Here is an 18220-nt window from a genome sequence, read left to right on the forward strand (position 1 = left end):
GAACTGTGGACAAAAAGGGGCCACATACTAAACCCAGCAAGCTCAAGGGAGGTCTGCGTGGCAGATTTACAAACTCAGAGACTAAAGTAACCACAAAGGGTGGTCTGAAATGAAAACTTTCTAACTAAAACAGGTCATGGTGGACAGTCATGTCCTAGGCTAGAATCTTCCCTGACAAGTCAATCATGACCTTAACTGAGTCTGTCTGTTGTCTTTTTGCATCTATGATCTCACACCTTTGAAATGTCAGATTTCCTTTTTCTGGACCCCTCCAAGCATAAGCACCCACTGCAGCAGAGACCACAAAGCTCCCAATTGTCATTCTTACTGTGTTAAAAGTTGTTAACTATCTTGTACTCACCTGTGAAAAAGAAGTGTGTCTGTCACTTTACTTTTTATTCAGTTCCAGAGACTTCCCCACTTTGCTTTCTCCCACTCCCTAATCCATCACCAACAGGTACCATGAAACTCATTTACACCTCTTTCCATTGTAATGTATAAAATAAGGCGCCAAACTTCCATTCTCAGGGGTATTTTCTCAATCCCTTGTGCTTTTGCTTCCTGGCAATTGTCATCAGTTTGTTTCAAATAAACTCATAAAAATTCTTACAGGTTTGGATATTTCTTACATTGACAAAATAGAAGCTTGAAAGTTCAAGTGGGGCCCAATTGTGATAGGTCTTAGGTGTCAGGTAAAGAATTTGGATTTTTTTGCAAAGGCCATGAAGAACCACTGAGTGGTCCTAAATGGGAGAAGAGAATAACTAGAATACCACCAAAATTTACATTCACCTAAACGGTTCTAGTTGGGAACCATTTCATCCTGCAAGAGGACAGACTAATTGGATTTCAGCACTTCTGGAGAAAATGCAGCATTCCACACTCCTTTTCTTCAGACCCAGAAGCCAAACCACTGAGGTCACTGAGCCAATAACAGCATTCATCTCCAATGTCCCCAGAGGCACCTCTTCCTTTCACAGTAGGGAGTGTTCCCTGTGGCTTGCGGTCTCATAAGTAATGGGACAGTAGTTCACCCCTAGGGTTGAAGACAGCCAGCATTTCGGTTAATGGTTGAGGTCTGAAAAGATTCTCATTATAAACTTCGTAGTGAGCTGACCCCTGAGTTAAAAGAAGTTGTATTTCATCAGTGATTCTTACAGTGAATTCCTGGTCTCCTTCCCCAGCTCATCCTCCCCCAGCTGAGTGGAGAACCAGACAGGGGTGTTATGAGTAATTCTGCTTCTGTGGTGCTGTAGACTATTGGAGGCATATTCGTTGAGAGGATGTTCATACACACCTCATGCCCAATGCCATGCCCAGCTCCACACCACCACCATTCCAGGTGGAAATGGAAGCCACTGTCAGCACCCAAGCTGTTATTCTCCTCTTGTTTTCAGATGCTGTGGGGGATGCCTGCAGGCCTCAGAGTATGAGAAAACTGAGGACATTGGAAGACTAATTAGAATTTGAATGAATCTTTTCTTCTGTTTAACTATCAGCAAACACCTCTTGGCTGATAGAACTTCACCACAAAAGGGGCTTCGATTTCCCTGGTTAACCCTTCTTAACCAGACAAGGAACACTTGTGTGTGCATGTGTGATGGAAATCCTGGGACCCACTTGGAGGAAGCTCGGAGTGTTTTAGAGAGTGCCTCTGTTCCTGGCCACCTGCCTTATGTAGATCTGGTTCCATTTGGAAAGTGAAGATCCATTTTGGTATATTTCTTATGTAACATTCCCACAGAAATTTCTAAAGAACAATGGTCACAGGAAATCATTCCACAGCAACCCTATTCATCTTAGTGGGTTTGACACAGTAGCCAGAGCTCCAGCTGCCTCTCTTCCTCCTGTTCCTGGGCATCTCTGTGGTGACAGTAATCGGGAACTTGGCCTTGGCCCTACTGACTGCTGTCAGCCCTCCACTCCATACCCCATGTACTACTTCCTCATCAGCTTTTCCTTCATCGATCTCTGCTACTCTTCGGTCATTACCCCCAAAATGCTGGTGAATTTTCTAAGGAAGAAGAATATAATCCTTTATTCTGAGTGTATGACACAGCTCTTTTTCATTATGGTCTTTGTGGTGGCTGAAGGTCACCTCCTGACTGCAATGACATACAACCACTAAGCTGCCATCTGCAACCCGCTGCTCTACAGTGTGATCATGTCCTCTTGGGTCTGCTGCCTGCTCATGCTGGTTGTTTTTATTCCTGGGCTTTCTCTCTGCCTTGTCCCATACGTGAGCCATGATGAAACCATTCTTCTGCAAGCCCCACCTCATCAGCCATTACTTCTGTGATATCCTTCCTCTCCTCAACCTTTATGACTCCAGTACACACCTCAATGAGCTTCTGCTTTTTGTCATTATGGGATTTAACACCTTGGTGCCCATCCTAGCTATCTTCATTTCCTACGCCTTCATCTTCTACAGCATCCTTAGCATCCAGTCCTCAGAGGGCCAGTCCAAAGCTTTCAGAACTTGCAGCCCTCATCTTGTGGCTATGGGGGCCTTCTTTGGTTCTATCACATTCATGTATTCCAAGTCCCCTTCCAGTAACTCCCTAGAACAGGAGAAGGTCTTCTCAGTGTTTTACACAACAGTGATCCCATGCTGAACCCTCTGATATACAGTCTGAGGAACAAGGATGTGAAGGAAACAGTAAGGAAGATTTTGGTGAAGAAATGTTTTGCTGCTGGGAATTTATAGTCTAGAGAAATAAATAATTTTAATGAAAATATGTTTGTGTTCATCATGTCCTTTACCATTTAGCAGTCATACTGAAAGCATCAGGGGAAGAGCCACTACGTCTAGCACTCTGCTATGCTCAGATAAAATAACCAGACCTTGTAACAGAGCTTGGTAATTTTGTCAAAAGAATATTACAAGGTGCCTAACCAATCTTTGTGGTGTTTTATGGATGGGATACAAATAGAGGGATTGATACCAACAGAAGGAAGATGAGCAACTTCTGAGAAGATTGTTATTATGAGTAAGAGTAATGACCATTTATATCATGCCTAAAAAATTGGACACAAATTTATCTCTACTACAAGTATAACAGGTGTGGAATGAGGTCCAGAACTTAGGGGTTTTGGCTAGGGTTCTCTCCAAACAAGAGAATCCCCTCCCCCAGGAATATAGAGAAAAAAAAACCAAAGCCTCCACAACCTGGCAGGGGGGAAGGGAAAGCACAGCAGGGCCATATCTAAAGAACTTAGCCAGTATTTTAGTAATGTTAAGTAGTTGTGCCTGCCATGTTGGAAGCCAGGAAGGTGGGCATGACCCTAACTCTGTGATGTAGCTGGAGGGGCTTGCTGCACCTGCAAGAGAGGCTTGGAGGTGGCTCCTACTATTACAGAATGGACCTGTGGAGGGGTGGAAACAAGATAGTGTTACTGAATGGACACCCTTCTCTCCTAGGGTCCCTCTATACTAGGTTCACCTTATCCACCACCCTTAGGAATTATGGCTCTCATTGACAGAGTCTGGTAAAAAGAAAAGGAACTGTTTATTCAAAGGTTAATCAGGTTTAGAGTAATGATTTAATGTCTTCTCTAAAATCCCAAAGTCCCTCAAACCACCCACAAACACACACAGTCCTTCCTTCCCCTCTTGCCCAATCAGGTTAGTCAGGTGCACCATATCTCAGGAGAAAAATACAAGTCCATGGCTTGTCCAGGCCCCAGCTCTTCCCAGTAATCTGTGCTCAGCTGGCAGCCTTCTGCAGTTCCCAACACCATCAGCTGTGTCTCTTGATCCAGTTCTCAATCCAAACCCACATGGCACCTCCTCCTGGCCCACCAGTGAGAGTCCTCTCACCCCTTTCCTTCTTGCAATGTTTCTCCTGCATTCTTGTAAACTGCTAAGAGAGAGCCCTGAATGGCTGCTACATCTTGCTTTCCTGTTTCCTAAGCCCCATGGTTAAGGGAGCCCCAAACCCAAGGAGTTAACCCCCAAAACCACATGTTTCAACCCAAAACCAGTGCTTCGCACCACATGGCTGCCGTGTATAGGTTTAAATCCCGGCAGGAATCTTCCTCTGCAACCCCATTTCTGACTCCTCCCACAATCAGTTACACCTGCCAGCACTCCCATATTTTTCTAGTCTTTCTTAGCTGCCATAGTAAATCCAGGCAGGCATGGGCCCATGGCATGGAGCAAACTGTCTCCAAGCTCTCACACAGACACTCTAACCAGGGGGAGCTGCTTCCCAGTTACATCATGGGTCGAAGTCACTCCTATCTTCCTGGCTCAAAGTATGGCCACAGCTACTTAACATATCTATGAAACTAACTAGCTGTTATAGATATGTTAAATAACCATTTCTGTGGTTATTTGGAAAACTGTTGATAAGCAAAATAACTCTCAATGGCCCTGCTCCATGTGTCCCTTCCCCCAGTTCAGACTTGTGAGGGTAAGGACATCCTATATTTTTAATATTTCTTGGACACCCTGAATTCTGGACCCTGTTACAAATCCCTCTTTGGGGGGGGGGGGCCTGGCTGCACCTTGTTATACTACATCATGGGTTCACACATGTCAGGACTAACAATGGGAGCCAAGAAAGGGAGAAGAGATCAGAGTATTGACAGGTGTAACCCTTTTGGAAGGAGTCAGAAATGGGGTTATGGAGGAAGAACCGTGCCAGGATTTAAACCCAGGCATGGCAGCCATGCTAGGACTTAACCAGGCAGCTTAGAAAGGAGAAGCCTCTTGACCATGTTGCAGCAGTGTGGGGTCTTGGTCATGAGGTTTGAAAGGATGCGGAAGGACCCCTACCAGCTCACCATTAGAATGTGGTGTGTTAGGTTAAGTAAGAGCAGGAGCCTAGCTGCACCAGTATTCTGGGAAGAAGCCAGAATACTGATGGGAATCTTCCCTGCTAAGCTACAGACTTCGGTTTCTTATCCTGAGAGGCAGTACCTCTGTCTGGCCTTATTTGGCAAGGGGAGGCTGGACTGTGTGTTGGTGGGTATTTTTTGTTTCTGAAGGGTGTGGGATTTAATGGCAGCATTCCACCATTATTCTTAACTTGTATAACTTCTAAATAAGTAGTTCCTTTCCTTTTCATAAGACTCTGGCATTAGGAGTCACAGTTCTTATCAGTGGCAGGCAATAGAGCCCAGAGCAACAGAGCCCAGAGTGGTTCCAGTACACAAGCACCAGAAGCATCAATACATAGCTGAGAGTTAGTGTGGTTATATCCAGATGGACCTGCTGTAAGGAGAAGTCCTCACTAGGTATGCTTGAGGTGCTTAAAATGTCTCCTTAGAGAGTGCTCACCGTGTGCCTTAATGTCCGTCTCTTCACAGACTTTCCTTGATCAATAGTTTAACTCATGCCCTCATCAAAGTTCACTCGAACCATTATCAATATAGCCTTGAAAACAGTGTTTCAAATTTAACTAGTCTCTGTCTCAAAGGTCAGCAACCTATGGCCTGTGGGGAATATCCTGACTGCTGCATATTTGTGTAACTGAAAATATATTGAAACAAGCTTTGTCCATTTGTTTATGTATTTTTCTATGGCTGTTTTTATGCCACCATAGCAGAGTGCAATATTTGTAAGAGAAGCCATACAGTTCTCAAAACCTAAAATAACTACTATCTGGGCATTTAGAGAAAGTGTTTGCTCATCTCTGGTCTATGGAATGGGGACAATGGCACAGGTTTTTATCAGGCAAAATTACTTCCCAGCTGTCTTTATTAAAGCAACATCTTTACAACTGCCATGGATACATGTTTAAAACTTACTTTAACAAACAGATGGGGAATTGAAAAATCATCTTCACTCACAAGTAGACTAGTTACCTCCTGATGAAACAATCTGGCCCCCAGCAAGTTTCTTCAGGGCTCCTTTGACATCTTTGTTTCTCAGAGTGTAGATTGTGGGGTTTAACATGGGGGTGACCACGTTGCCAAAGATTTGCACTGGGGTTACCAGCATCTCACTCAAAGATGGCTGGGTATAGATGAGGGCACAGGGCCCAAAAAACAGTGTGACCACAGAGAGGTGGGAAACACAGGTAGATGCTGCCTTGCGCCTCCCTTCAGCAGACCGCATCTGGAGAATTGCAAGGACGATGCAGATGTAGGAGGCAAGGATGAGGAGAAAACATATCATGGGTACAAGGCCAATGTTGGTGAAGCTCACTGTCTCAATGATGAAGATGTTACCACAGGCCAACTTGACTACAGGAAAGATGTCACAAAAGAAATAGTTTACCTCATTAGACCCACAATATGGTATTTGGAAAGTCAGTGTAGTAAGAACTGTGGCATGAAAAAAGCTAGTGGACCAGGTGCCAGCAGCCAGCAGGGCACACACTCGGCAGTTCATGATGATGGTGTAACGCAGTGGGTGGCAGATGGCAGCAAATCGGTCATAAGCCATTACTGTGTAGAGCCAGCATTCAGCGCTGCCTAAGAAGTGGTAAAAAAAGACTTGGGACATGCACCCACCAAAGGAGATGACTTGGTTCCTCATCATCAGGTTGGCCAACATCTTTGGGGTACTCACAGAAGAGAAACCAATGTCTAACACAGAGAGGTTACAAAGAAAGAAGTACATGGGAGTGTGGAGGCGAGACTCAGACATTACAGCTAAAAGGATGAGTAAATTTCCTAGTAGAGTGCAGAGGTAGAAGATCAAGAAGACCACAAAGAGCAGAGTTTCCTGACCCTCTGTGTGTGGAATGCCCAACAGGATGAACTCTGTAATCAAAGAGTGATTCTTTATCTCCATAGAAGTTTGATTTTCATTCTGGAAAGGAGAAAAAAAAGACAGTAAGTTAATGACCCAATGCACCAAAATCACTACTTTCTTTAAAGAAAAAGACAATGACAAACTCTATTAGTAAAAAGATAATTTTTATTGTGACTCAGACTGTAGGAGCAGCAAATGCCGCAGAAGGTTTGGTCTCTGGGATGAGGACTGCATGCAAACAACTTGACTGGTATATGGACAGGTATTATTTTACTATTATTAGATAGATAAAAGCAAATGACAAAGAAGTAAAAGCACTGAGGGTTGAAAAAGGCAGGAAAGACAAAGAAAAGAAAGGAAAACAAAACAGAAAAGATGAAAAAGATGAGACACATTTACTGATTATATCACATTTTCATAATATTTTTCTAATGAAGCCTTAATAACATTCTATAAGATAGATAAAGTTTTCCATTTTTATAGGTATTGAAGAAATTATAATTTGAGGAAGTTACATAACATGGAACTTTTAACATACAATTTATGGCAAATATAGGATGGAAACCCAAGGATTCTAAATTCATTGTAATATAATTAGAAAAGGAGAGAAAAAGAACTACAAAAATACAAATAAGACACAAATTAATATATTCTCTAAACTGAAAGAACCTTAAAAACAATGTACCTCAATCATTCATTTTTTAATTTATATTTCTTCATAAGCTTTCCTTTTTATTTTCTTAATTTTTATTGAATTTATTGGGGTGGCATTGGTTAATAAAATTATATAGGTTTCAAGTATACAATTCTATAGTACATCATCTGTGTACTATATTGGGTGTTGCCAATTTATCATTGAGTTCCTCCCTGACAATTTGTGTATTAACTTTACTCCTTTTGTCTACCAGTGTTCAACACTCCAGACAGTTACACAACAAGAAATGTTTCCAATGCAGTTCTCACTCTGTTTGTCAGTGCACTTATGCATCTTATGAACCTTCAAATCAACTTTCAGAATACTGTAATACAAAACTGAATTTTGTATTACAATTCAATATACATAACTGCAAAGAGGCTTTCACACTGGTTTCTGCTGTTGAGTACTGGAACCATTCTTTGTTTTATTTTGCTTGTACAAAAACACAGTTCCTTTCATATTTAGTTTATAGGTGTCCATTTCAAAACTGCACACTGAATTTTAATATTCACCTATCACAGCAGCTTATCAAAACATTTTTGTGAGTCTGTATTGTCATACCACACATTCTGTGTTCTTTCCAGCATGACCTTCCTTTAATCATCAAATCCCCTCCTGTTTGCCTTGAAGTTCATGCCCATAGAGACACATAACAGTTTTTACTTAGGATACATTGGTAAACAATCTGTCTAAAATGTTAATAAATTATCCTTTACTAAAAGAGTTAGAGATATTATACATTGTTTTCCTGATCTGAGTAAAAGAGAGATGTTAGATTATCTTTTTCAATTATTTCAGTTTAACTAATTGAGTGGGAAGAGTGTTATTTGGCATTGCACAAATGTACATACAAAAAATTTTTTAGATCCTGTGGGTAAAGTCAGTCACTGAGAAAACACAAATGGCCTCCAGGTACATGGAAAGGTGCTTGACATCATCAATATGTAAGGAAAATACAAACTGAAGCCATAATAAGAGACATCACTTCACAGCTATTAGAATCAGTAAACAAGAACTAGTAAGTGCTGGAAAGGATAAAGAGAAAATTTGGTATATCCACTGTTGAAAACAGTATGTAGGTTCCTCAAAAAATTAAATATTAAACTACCATGTGATTCAGCAATCTACTTCTGGGTATATATCTAAAGAGATAAAATATCCATATCTCAAAGAGATAGCTGCACCCTGATGTTTATTCCAACATTTTTTATAATAGCCAAGATAGAAAGAACCTAAGTATCTATGGATAGATGAATGGTTTAAGAAAATGTGAGAGATTTTTATATATTCATGAAAGAGAAAGAAAGAAAAAGGAAATTCTGCCATTTGCCACAACCTTAATAAACATTAAGGGCATCATGCTAAGTGGTATAAGTCAGAGAAAGACAAACACTACATAACCTCATTAATCTGTGAAATTTTTTCAAAAGCCAAGCTCACAGGAACAGAGTGAACCAGTGATCAGCAGGGCTGGGGTTGGGAAAGCAGGATATGGGGTGATGCTGGTCAAAGGGTGCAAACTTCCAGCCGTAAGGTAAGTGTGTGCTAGGGGACTAATGTCCAGCGGAGTGATTATATTCAATACTTTATTATATATGTAAAAGCTGCAAAACCCCCAGATTTTAAATGTTCTCACCTCATGCAAAAAAGATGACTATGTGAGGTGATGGATGAATTAACCATCTTATTGTGGTAATCATTTTATAATAAAGACATATCAAATTATCATGTTGTACACCTTAAAATTACATTAAGAAAATTGGGATAAAAATTTCTAAATAAAGTAAATGCTAAGATTATATAACTTCAATGCTGAAGTCTACCAAATGTTGAAGGACGAATTAATGCCTATTTTTGTCAAATTCTTTTTAAAATAATTGAAGAGGGAAAAACATTTCCAAACTCACTTATGGGAATAGCATTACCTTGGTACCAAAGACACACACACACACACAAACTACAGACCAATATCCTTGATGAACACAGACTAAAATATTTAACAAAATACTAACAAATTTATTAGCACATTAAAATTATCACACAATATGACCAAGTGGGATTTATCTCTGGAATGTATGAGTGCCTCAACATATGAAAGCCAACTAACATAATAGTACACCACATTAACAGAATAAAAGGGAAAAAAACCACATGATCATTTCATGTGATTTTGGTCTGGAAAAAGTATTTGACAGAATTTAATAGCCTTTCTTGATTAAAAAAAAAACTTTCAACAAAATTGGAACAGAAGAAATGTACTTCAAAATAATAAAGGCCACATTGAAAAGCCCACAGCTAATCTCATACTCAATAGTAAAAAACTGAACGTTTTTCTTTAAGATCAGGAAAAAGAAAAAAAAGTTTAGGAAAAAGGCAAGAATGTCTAATTTTACTGCTTTTAGCTAGAAAATTAGGGGAAAATAGAAAAAAGAGAAAAACAGCCAAATTGAGAAGAAATAAGTAAGTTGAAGAGGACATGATTATTTATAAAGAGAACATATCAATGATTTCACACACACACACACACACACACACACACACACAAACCCTGTTAGAGTTAATCAACAAATTCAGTAAATTTGCAGGATTTAAAAAAAATACAAAAATCAGTTGCATTTTTAATACACTAACACTATCTAAAAAGGAAATGAGGAAAATATTTCCATTTTTTACAATAGCAACCAAAAGAATAAAACCGAAGCAAACTTAACTATGAAGAAGAAAGTTGTATACCAAAAACTATAAAACATTGATGAAAGAAATGAGAGATGGAAACAAATGGAAAGGGATCATGTGTTCATGCATTAGAAGACTTAATTTTATTTAAATGTCCCTGTCAACCAAAGTTATCTGCAGATTCAATGCAACATCAAAATCTCAATAGCATCATTTACAATAACAATTCTAAAATTCATATGGAAACACAGCAGACCATGAATAGCCAAACCAATATTGAGAAAGAAAAACAAAGCATCACAAGTCTTGATTTCAAAATATATTATGAAGTTACAGTAAGAGAAACAGTATGATACTGGCATAAAAACAGACATATAGAACAGTGGAACAGAATAGACAGCCCAGAAATAGATCCAAGCATATACATTCCACTCATCTTAGACAAAAGTGTCAAGGACACACAATGAAGAAAGTTTAGTTTTTTCAACATATGGTGTTGGAAAAACTGTATCTCACTTGGAAAAACTATGAAACTGAAAACCATCTTGAATCATAAAAATGTCAACTAAAAATGGATTGAAGACTTAAATGCAAGACCTGAAATTGTAAAACCTAGAAGAAAACTTAGGGGAATGCTTTATGATAATGACCTTGACAAAGAATTCATGGCTACAACATTAGAAGTATATACAACACAAGCAAAATTAGAGAAATGGGATTACATCAAACTAAAAATAAGTTTCTTCACAGCAAAAGTAACAATCAACAGAGTAAAAAGTCAACCTGTGTAATGGGAGAAAATATTTGTAAACCATATGTCCAATAAAGGGTTAATCTTCAAAATATGTAAGAAATTCCTACAACTCAATAGCAAAACAAAACTAATAACCAGATTTTAACATGAGCTAAGATCTTGAACAGGCATTTCTCCAATGAAAGCATATAAATGGCAATCAGGTATATATAAAAATGTTCAATGCCAATAATCATCAGGAAAATGGGACTCCAAACCACCATGATGTATCACCTCACACCTGTCAAGATAGCTATTAATTACCTGAGAGACAGAGAGAAAGAGAGAGAGAGAGAGAAGTGTTACAAAGGCTGTGGAGAAATTAGAATCTTTGTAAACTGTTGGTGAAAATACAAAATGATGCAACTGCTATGGAAAATAGTATAAACATTGATAAAAAATTAAAAATAAAAATACTATATGATTCAGAAGTCCCACTTTGGGGTATCTAACCAAGTCATAGAGAAATTTCATATTTATCACTGTGCTGTAGGTAATATAGAAGATGTAGAAACCACCTAAATGTCCATTGACAGAATAGATAAAGAAAATGTTATACTTACATGAAATAAATTATTAACCTTAAAAGAGAAATTTTACCATATGCAATAACATGAAAGAACCTTGAGGATGCTGTGCTATGTGAAATAGGACATTTACAGAAGGAAAAATACTGTATAATTCTACTTACATAAAATATTTAAAATAATCAAATTCATGGAATTAAAGAGTGGAAAGTGTTTGCCAGAATCTGTGGAAAGAGCAAAATGAGAAATTGCCAATCACAGGCCAGTGCATTTCATTTAGGCAAGATGAATAAGTTCCAAAGATCTGATACACATAACATTTTACCTATAGTCAACATGCAGTATTTTACACTTAAAACCTGTTAAAGTGGTAGAACTTATGATAAATGTTCTTACCTCAATAAATACATTTGGAATAAAATATATTTCTAAAAACAAAAACATTAATCACTCAACCTAAAGGAAAACAAATAAAAATAAATGAATACTATATCATGTAATAATTACAGCATTAAAAATATATGCATGAAGTAGTTATAAAATGATTAACACTTGGGATTTTGAAAGTATTTACAAAGGAGGAATGTATCTGAGGTCTCTGCACTGTAAAAGGCCCTATATGAAGGTATACAATCTTTGGATTTTAATCAATGATGTAAAATATGAGGTTCATATTTGAGATAACTGACTGCCCATGTATAGGAAGTTTTACACAATAACTAAGAGCTAAAGAGACAAGATTACAATCTAAAGCAATCATCTGGTCAACAAAGAAAAAAATTGTAAACTCACATACACTTATGAAGTAGATTTAATGTTTTAGTAAGTAGTGGAAACACTAGGTGGTTGGTAATCCTGTTAAATGAGATATGGAATGAGATATGAGAAATGGATATGAGATGTGAGATATTAAGTGAATTACTGAATGAAAATCTAGCCTTTTGAAGGTCAATTATAGGATTGCTTTTGTATCTGTTGATGGTGAGGAACCCATGAACCAACTAATTGGTGATATCTGAAGGGTAGTTGGATGCATGACTCTGAAACTCCAGAGAAGTTCAGGATTAGGCATGTAACAAAAAACAGAACATATAGAAGTAGGAGAATACTGGAGGTAGAACCTAAGGGCTGGGAGCACTTGGGAGTAGTTCTGAGCCCTCTTCCAACTGTTCCTTCACCATTCCCCAGATTTTTCTGTAGCTTAGATGCACTGTTGAAATCAGTAAATTTAAATAAGTAAATAATAATAACAAATATTTAATTAGCACTTACTTTGAGCTGGAAGATGAGCCTTTATATACACTAACATATTTCATCTTATTAACAGCCATTCATAGAGGACACCGTTATTATTCCCAATTTGCCAGATCACTTAAGATTACCAGACAGTAATTTCTGGAGTCCCCCCACTCCCCCTGCCAAAATAGAGATCTGGTGAGATCTTGGGCTTAGCTTTAGTACACGATTACAGTTTGTCTCTTTTACAATATGACTATTTCTGAGTTTTTCAGAGTCTCAGTCCAGGTTTCATATTGGTGAAAAAGCAGTCTCATGCAGTTGTGTGGCTGAGTTTCATAGGTGACTCAAAGACTTAACTGGATATAGAAAAGACTATTAGGATGAGCGTTCACTTCATGTATGATATAGTATTGAAGTGAATACCAGAAAATGACACATCAAGCAATGCTAGTCATTTGAATAATTCTCTGAAAACAACACTGTAAGTTTGTTAAGAAAGTGACTTTGAATTTCTTCTCTTCAGCAAGTACTGAAATCTATGAGAACATTTATGCTAGAGGAGCCCACAACAACCCAGGCACCCACATCTTGAGGTTTCAATGGATGATCCTACAGTAACAGTTTCTTAACTGTAGACATGTCTTTATGGTTATCAGAAAAAAGAGGATCACAGAGCAGGGCTATATATTCTAACCAATGCAGAACAAATCTTACATGATTAAATCTGGAGGGTTGCAAAAAGGTGATCTCAGTTTGTGCCTCAAATACTATTTGGAGAGTTAAAGGTCAAAGGTCATAGATTCAGAATCAGAATTTAGGTCCAAGGTAGGTTGCAGTGATTCTAAATCAGTTTTATCTGCTCTCTTAGCATTGATGTTGACACTTTATGGAGAAGAAGATGCACACACACACACTATTTTCTGGGGAAATATTCAGTAGTATGATTGTGTTCTTAAAAGAGTTCACAACCAACAAAATGGTGAATAATACTACATAACAGAGTAAATTAGAAAAATGATACATGACATCTGTGACTGAATGGGTTAAAGAAATATATTTTTGTTTATTTTCAATGAAGAAATAGTAAAAAAATGTAGAAAAATAGAACTAGTAAAAAGTAGTAAAATATAGTAAAGAGAAATAGTAAAAATAGTAAAAAAAAATTGTAGTCCACATAATATGAATGTTAATTTTTTTAAATAGAGTAAAGGGATGCAGCAGAAATGGCAGCAAAGAGAGACTGTGATGGGAAAAGATAAAAGGAGAGAAAGCAAAGTGTGTAATAAAAGTGTATGCTTACCACTGTTATGTAAACATTGCTCTGATCCTCGTCAAATGCAGGCTTTTTCTCTTCTATTCTTCTGGTACCATTGGTTAGTGCTTTTCTTATTAAGAAAGAATTCTACAGACTGGCTTGGTCCTAGGTCTTAAAACTGTGGTGTTTCTTGCTACCCTTAAGCTAGTCAGGCCCTGTGCAAATCAACTCCCAACCATATCCCAGTGATTCTCCAATACTTTCTGTAGGTTCTAAAGCCTCCACCAAGAGTGAGTATCAGAAGCTTAAACAGAACAGGTATCACTAAGGAACCAGATTCCCCAGAGTCTTGTTTTGAGTTTCTAAGGCTTAGAAGTAACATTATTATCTCACTAATTGGTTCGGAGAAACTATTTCTTTAGAAGTGACAAATTTAATTGGTTCTTGTACATAAGATAAAACTTCTACCCAGGACCATTCTGAAGGAGCTGTCAGATACCCTGAAGAACATTCAACTTACTATCTGAAAATCAAAGGGATAGTGCTACTTGTAAGTTCTTATTTCTGACACTTTAACAAAACTCTCAGTGGTTGATTCTTTCCAAGCCAATTACAAGATTTGTAATTATTTTAGAGAGCCACAGCATGAGGTTTTTCAATCTAAATATTTTATCATTTATGCCATTACAGTTGTCCAAATTCTCCCCTTTTGTTCCTCTTCACCCAACCTATTCCCCACTCCCACAGTCAATCCCCACACTGTTGTCCATTTCTGTGGTTATTCATATATGTTCTTTGACTAAGCCCTTCACCTTTTTCCAGTTAGTCCCCACCTTCTGCCTTCCCTCTCACCGCTGTCAGTCAGTTCCATGATTCTATGCCTCTGGTTCTGTTTTGCTTATTAGATTTAACTTATAAGTAAGATCATATAGCATTTGTCTTTCACCAACTGGCTTATTTCACTTAGCATAACGGTCTCAGGTTCCTTCTGTGCTGTCACAAAAGGTAAGAATTCCTTTGTTTTTACTGCTGCTTACTATTCCATTGTATAAATGTCTCACAGCTTTTTAATCCACTCATCTACCGATGGGCACTTTGGCTGTTTCTAATCATGGTTATTGTAAATAGCACTGCTATGAACACAAGAGTGCATATGTTCTTTTGATTTGGTGTTTCAGGATTCTTAGGATATGTTCCCACCAATGGAGTCACTGAATCAAAAGGCAGTTTCATTTTTAATTTTTTGAGGAAGTTTCACACTGTTTTCCACAGTGGCTGCACCAGTCTGCATTCCCATCAACAGTGGATTAGGGTTCCCTTTTCTCCATATCCTTGCAAGCATTTGTTTTTTGTTGATTTATTAATGATAGCCATTTAGGCAGGTGCAAACTGATTATCTTATTGTGGTTTTAATTTGCATCTCTCTGATGGCTAGTGATGTTGAGCATTTTTTCATATGTCTATGAGCCAACTATATGTCCTCCTTTGAGAAGTGTCTATTCAGGCCCTTTGTCCATTTTTTAATTGAAATATTTATCTTCCTGATATTGAGTTGTATATATACATAAGTTCTTTATATGTTTTGGAGATTAAACCTTTGCCTGATATATCACTGACAATTATGTTCTTCCATATAGTTGGTCCCCTTTTCATTCTGATAATGATTTCTTTAGCTGTGCAGAGGCTTTTTAATTTGATATAGTCCCATTTGTTTATTGTTTCCTGTTTCCCTTGCCCTAGGAGATACAAGGTCTGGACAGAAGGTATCCAGCCATCTAATATGGAAAATAGAGACATTTATTGAAGAAAATACAAGAAACACTGTACAAAGGACAATGACACCTCAGTCCCCTTCAAAGTAGGTACCTTGAGACCTCACACAGTTCTCCCAATTGCTACCACCTGCCCCATAGTATTTTACTGAATCTTATTGATGGTCTGAAATCTCTTTCCTTTCAAAGGTGATTTTAGCTTTGGGAAAAGCCTAAAGTCTCAGGGCACCAAATCTGAACTGTAAGGGAACTAAGTCACCAGGGTGATTCGATGTTTCACAAAAAAAAAAAAAACCCTGCCTAAGACATGATGCATGAGCAGGTGCCTTATTGTGATAAAGCTGCCAATCACCAATTGCTCATAACTGCAGCCTTTTGAATCATCAAAATAGTTTCCTCAGAAGAATTTTGTTCAATCTTAACACAAAATTTGATGGAGATTTGTTGATGTACTCGCTCAGACACTCTGAGTGTGATGGCCACACAGTACACATGCTCACTCAGCAGTGTCTACTACCCCCATTGACTAGTGAAGTCATTATTATTCACACATACACATTCCAGTTCACTGTCCTTGGCTGTCAGATTACACTAATGTTGTGAAAACTGTTCTTCTTATATTATCAATGGCTTAACTTTTTTCCACACAGTATTTATATATTGGCAAAATTATTGCTATGTGAGAAAATGTACTGTTTTCCTCTAGGATTTTTATACTATGGCAACTTATGCTTGAGTCTTTTATCCATTTTGAGTTTATTTGGTGTGTGGTGCAAGATGGTGGTCTAGATTCAACATAGTGCTAGAAGTCCTAACCACAGTGATCAGACAAGAAGAAGAAATAAAATTGGAAAGGAGGAAGTAAACCTGACATTATTTACAGATGACATGATATTGTACATAGAAAACACTGAAGGCTCCACCAGAAAACAACTTGACCTAATAAATGAATTGGGCAAAGTAGCAGGATACAAAGTCAATAATGAGAAATTGGTGGCATTTTTATTCACAAATAATAAACTATTAGAAAAAGAAAATAATCCCATTTACTATTGCAACAACCACAACAGGCAAATATAGTTCCTAGGAATAAATTTAACCAAGGAGGTAAAAGACTTGTACTTGGAAAACTATAGGACACTGAAAAAAGAAATTGAAGAAGATACAAATAAGTGGAAGTATATACCATGCTCATGGATTAGAAGAATTAACATAATTAAAATGTCCATACTACCCAAAGCAGTATATAGATTCAACACAATTTCTATTAAAATACCAATGTCATATTTCACAGATCTAGAACAATATTTCAAAAGTTTACATAAAACCAAGAAAATAGCCTGAATAACCACAGCAATCTTGAAAAAGAAGAAAAAAGTTGGAGGCATTCTACTACCTAAAACTATACCACATAGGAATCAAAACATAGAATCAGAACATAGGAATCAAAACAGCATGGTATTGGCATAAAAAATAGGCATATTGATCAATAGATCAGAATAGAGAACCCAGAAATAAATCCACCCCTTTATGGTCAATTAATATATGACAAAGGAGGCAAGAAAATACAATGAAGTAAAGACACCTCCTCAATAAATGGTGTTGGGAGAGTTAAACTGGTACATGTGGAAAAAAATGAAACTAGACCATGATCTTACATGCAGCATGAGATTTTGAATCATAAGATTGGGGTTTAAGTCCTGACCATGCAATGGACTGATGTATGAGAATGAACAAGTTACTTCAATAGTCTGATCAACAAATTTCTTTATCTATAAAATTTAGTTGATACTACTACTCACATTATATTTTTATTAATTTCAAGTAAGATATTGTGTATATAAAGCAATTTTTGAAATGTAAATTTCTCTGTAAATATGAATAATTAAATTATTTTGATTATTTCTTATTTAATTAAAAATACTGCCCTGGCTGATGTGGTTCAGTGGATTGAGCACCAGCCTGTGAATCAAAGGATCGCTGGTTTGATTCCCAGTCAGGGCACATGTCTGGGTTGCAGGCCAGGTCCCCAGTTGGGAGTGAACAAGAAGCAACTACAAATTGATGTTTCTCTCCCTCTCTTCCTCCCTCCCATGCCCTCTCTCTGGAAATAAATAAATAAAAGATTTAAAAAATACTATTAAGATGGCTAATGTCAAAGAGACCTAGACTATTGGCATTTTTACTAACAGGTTCAATGAGATGTAATTAAAATACTATAAAACTTATCCTCTTAAAGTATGCAATACAATGATTTTTAGTAAATTTATAGAATTTTGCACCCAATACCATGATCCAATTTTATAACATTTCCATCACTTCAGAAATATCTTTCATGCCCATTTGTAACTACTGCTTATTTCCATTCCTAATTTCAGGTAGCCACTACTCTACTTTTCTGTATGTATGGACATGTCTTTCCTGGACATTTCATTTTCATAAAATTATATACTATACAGTCTTTTGTGTCTGGCTTCTTTCATTTACCCTGTTTTAAGGCTCATCCATGTCATAGCATCTATCAGTACATTATTCCCTTTCATGATTGAATAATA

The 18220-nt window shown here is 37.4% G+C and overlaps 1 protein-coding gene and 1 pseudogene across 1 annotated transcript; one reads left to right on the top strand and one right to left on the bottom strand.

Annotated features, from left to right (window-relative positions):
- The first annotated feature begins 1760 nt into the window (after positions 1-1760).
- Positions 1761-2707, top strand: LOC123832515 (annotated as a pseudogene).
- A 3096-nt stretch (positions 2708-5803) lies between these two features.
- On the bottom strand, positions 5804-6745 carry LOC123832516 (olfactory receptor 958-like). The gene has a single exon (XM_045860189.1). It carries the CDS (start codon positions 6743-6745, stop codon positions 5804-5806), a length of 942 nt encoding a protein of 313 aa, XP_045716145.1.
- Between the last annotated feature and the right edge of the window lie 11475 nt (positions 6746-18220).

This window comes from Phyllostomus hastatus, unplaced genomic scaffold (assembly GCF_019186645.2).
Source record: "Phyllostomus hastatus isolate PE091 unplaced genomic scaffold, TTU_PhHast_1.1 phas_scaffold_193, whole genome shotgun sequence".
NCBI classification, from domain to species: domain Eukaryota; kingdom Metazoa; phylum Chordata; class Mammalia; order Chiroptera; family Phyllostomidae; genus Phyllostomus; species Phyllostomus hastatus.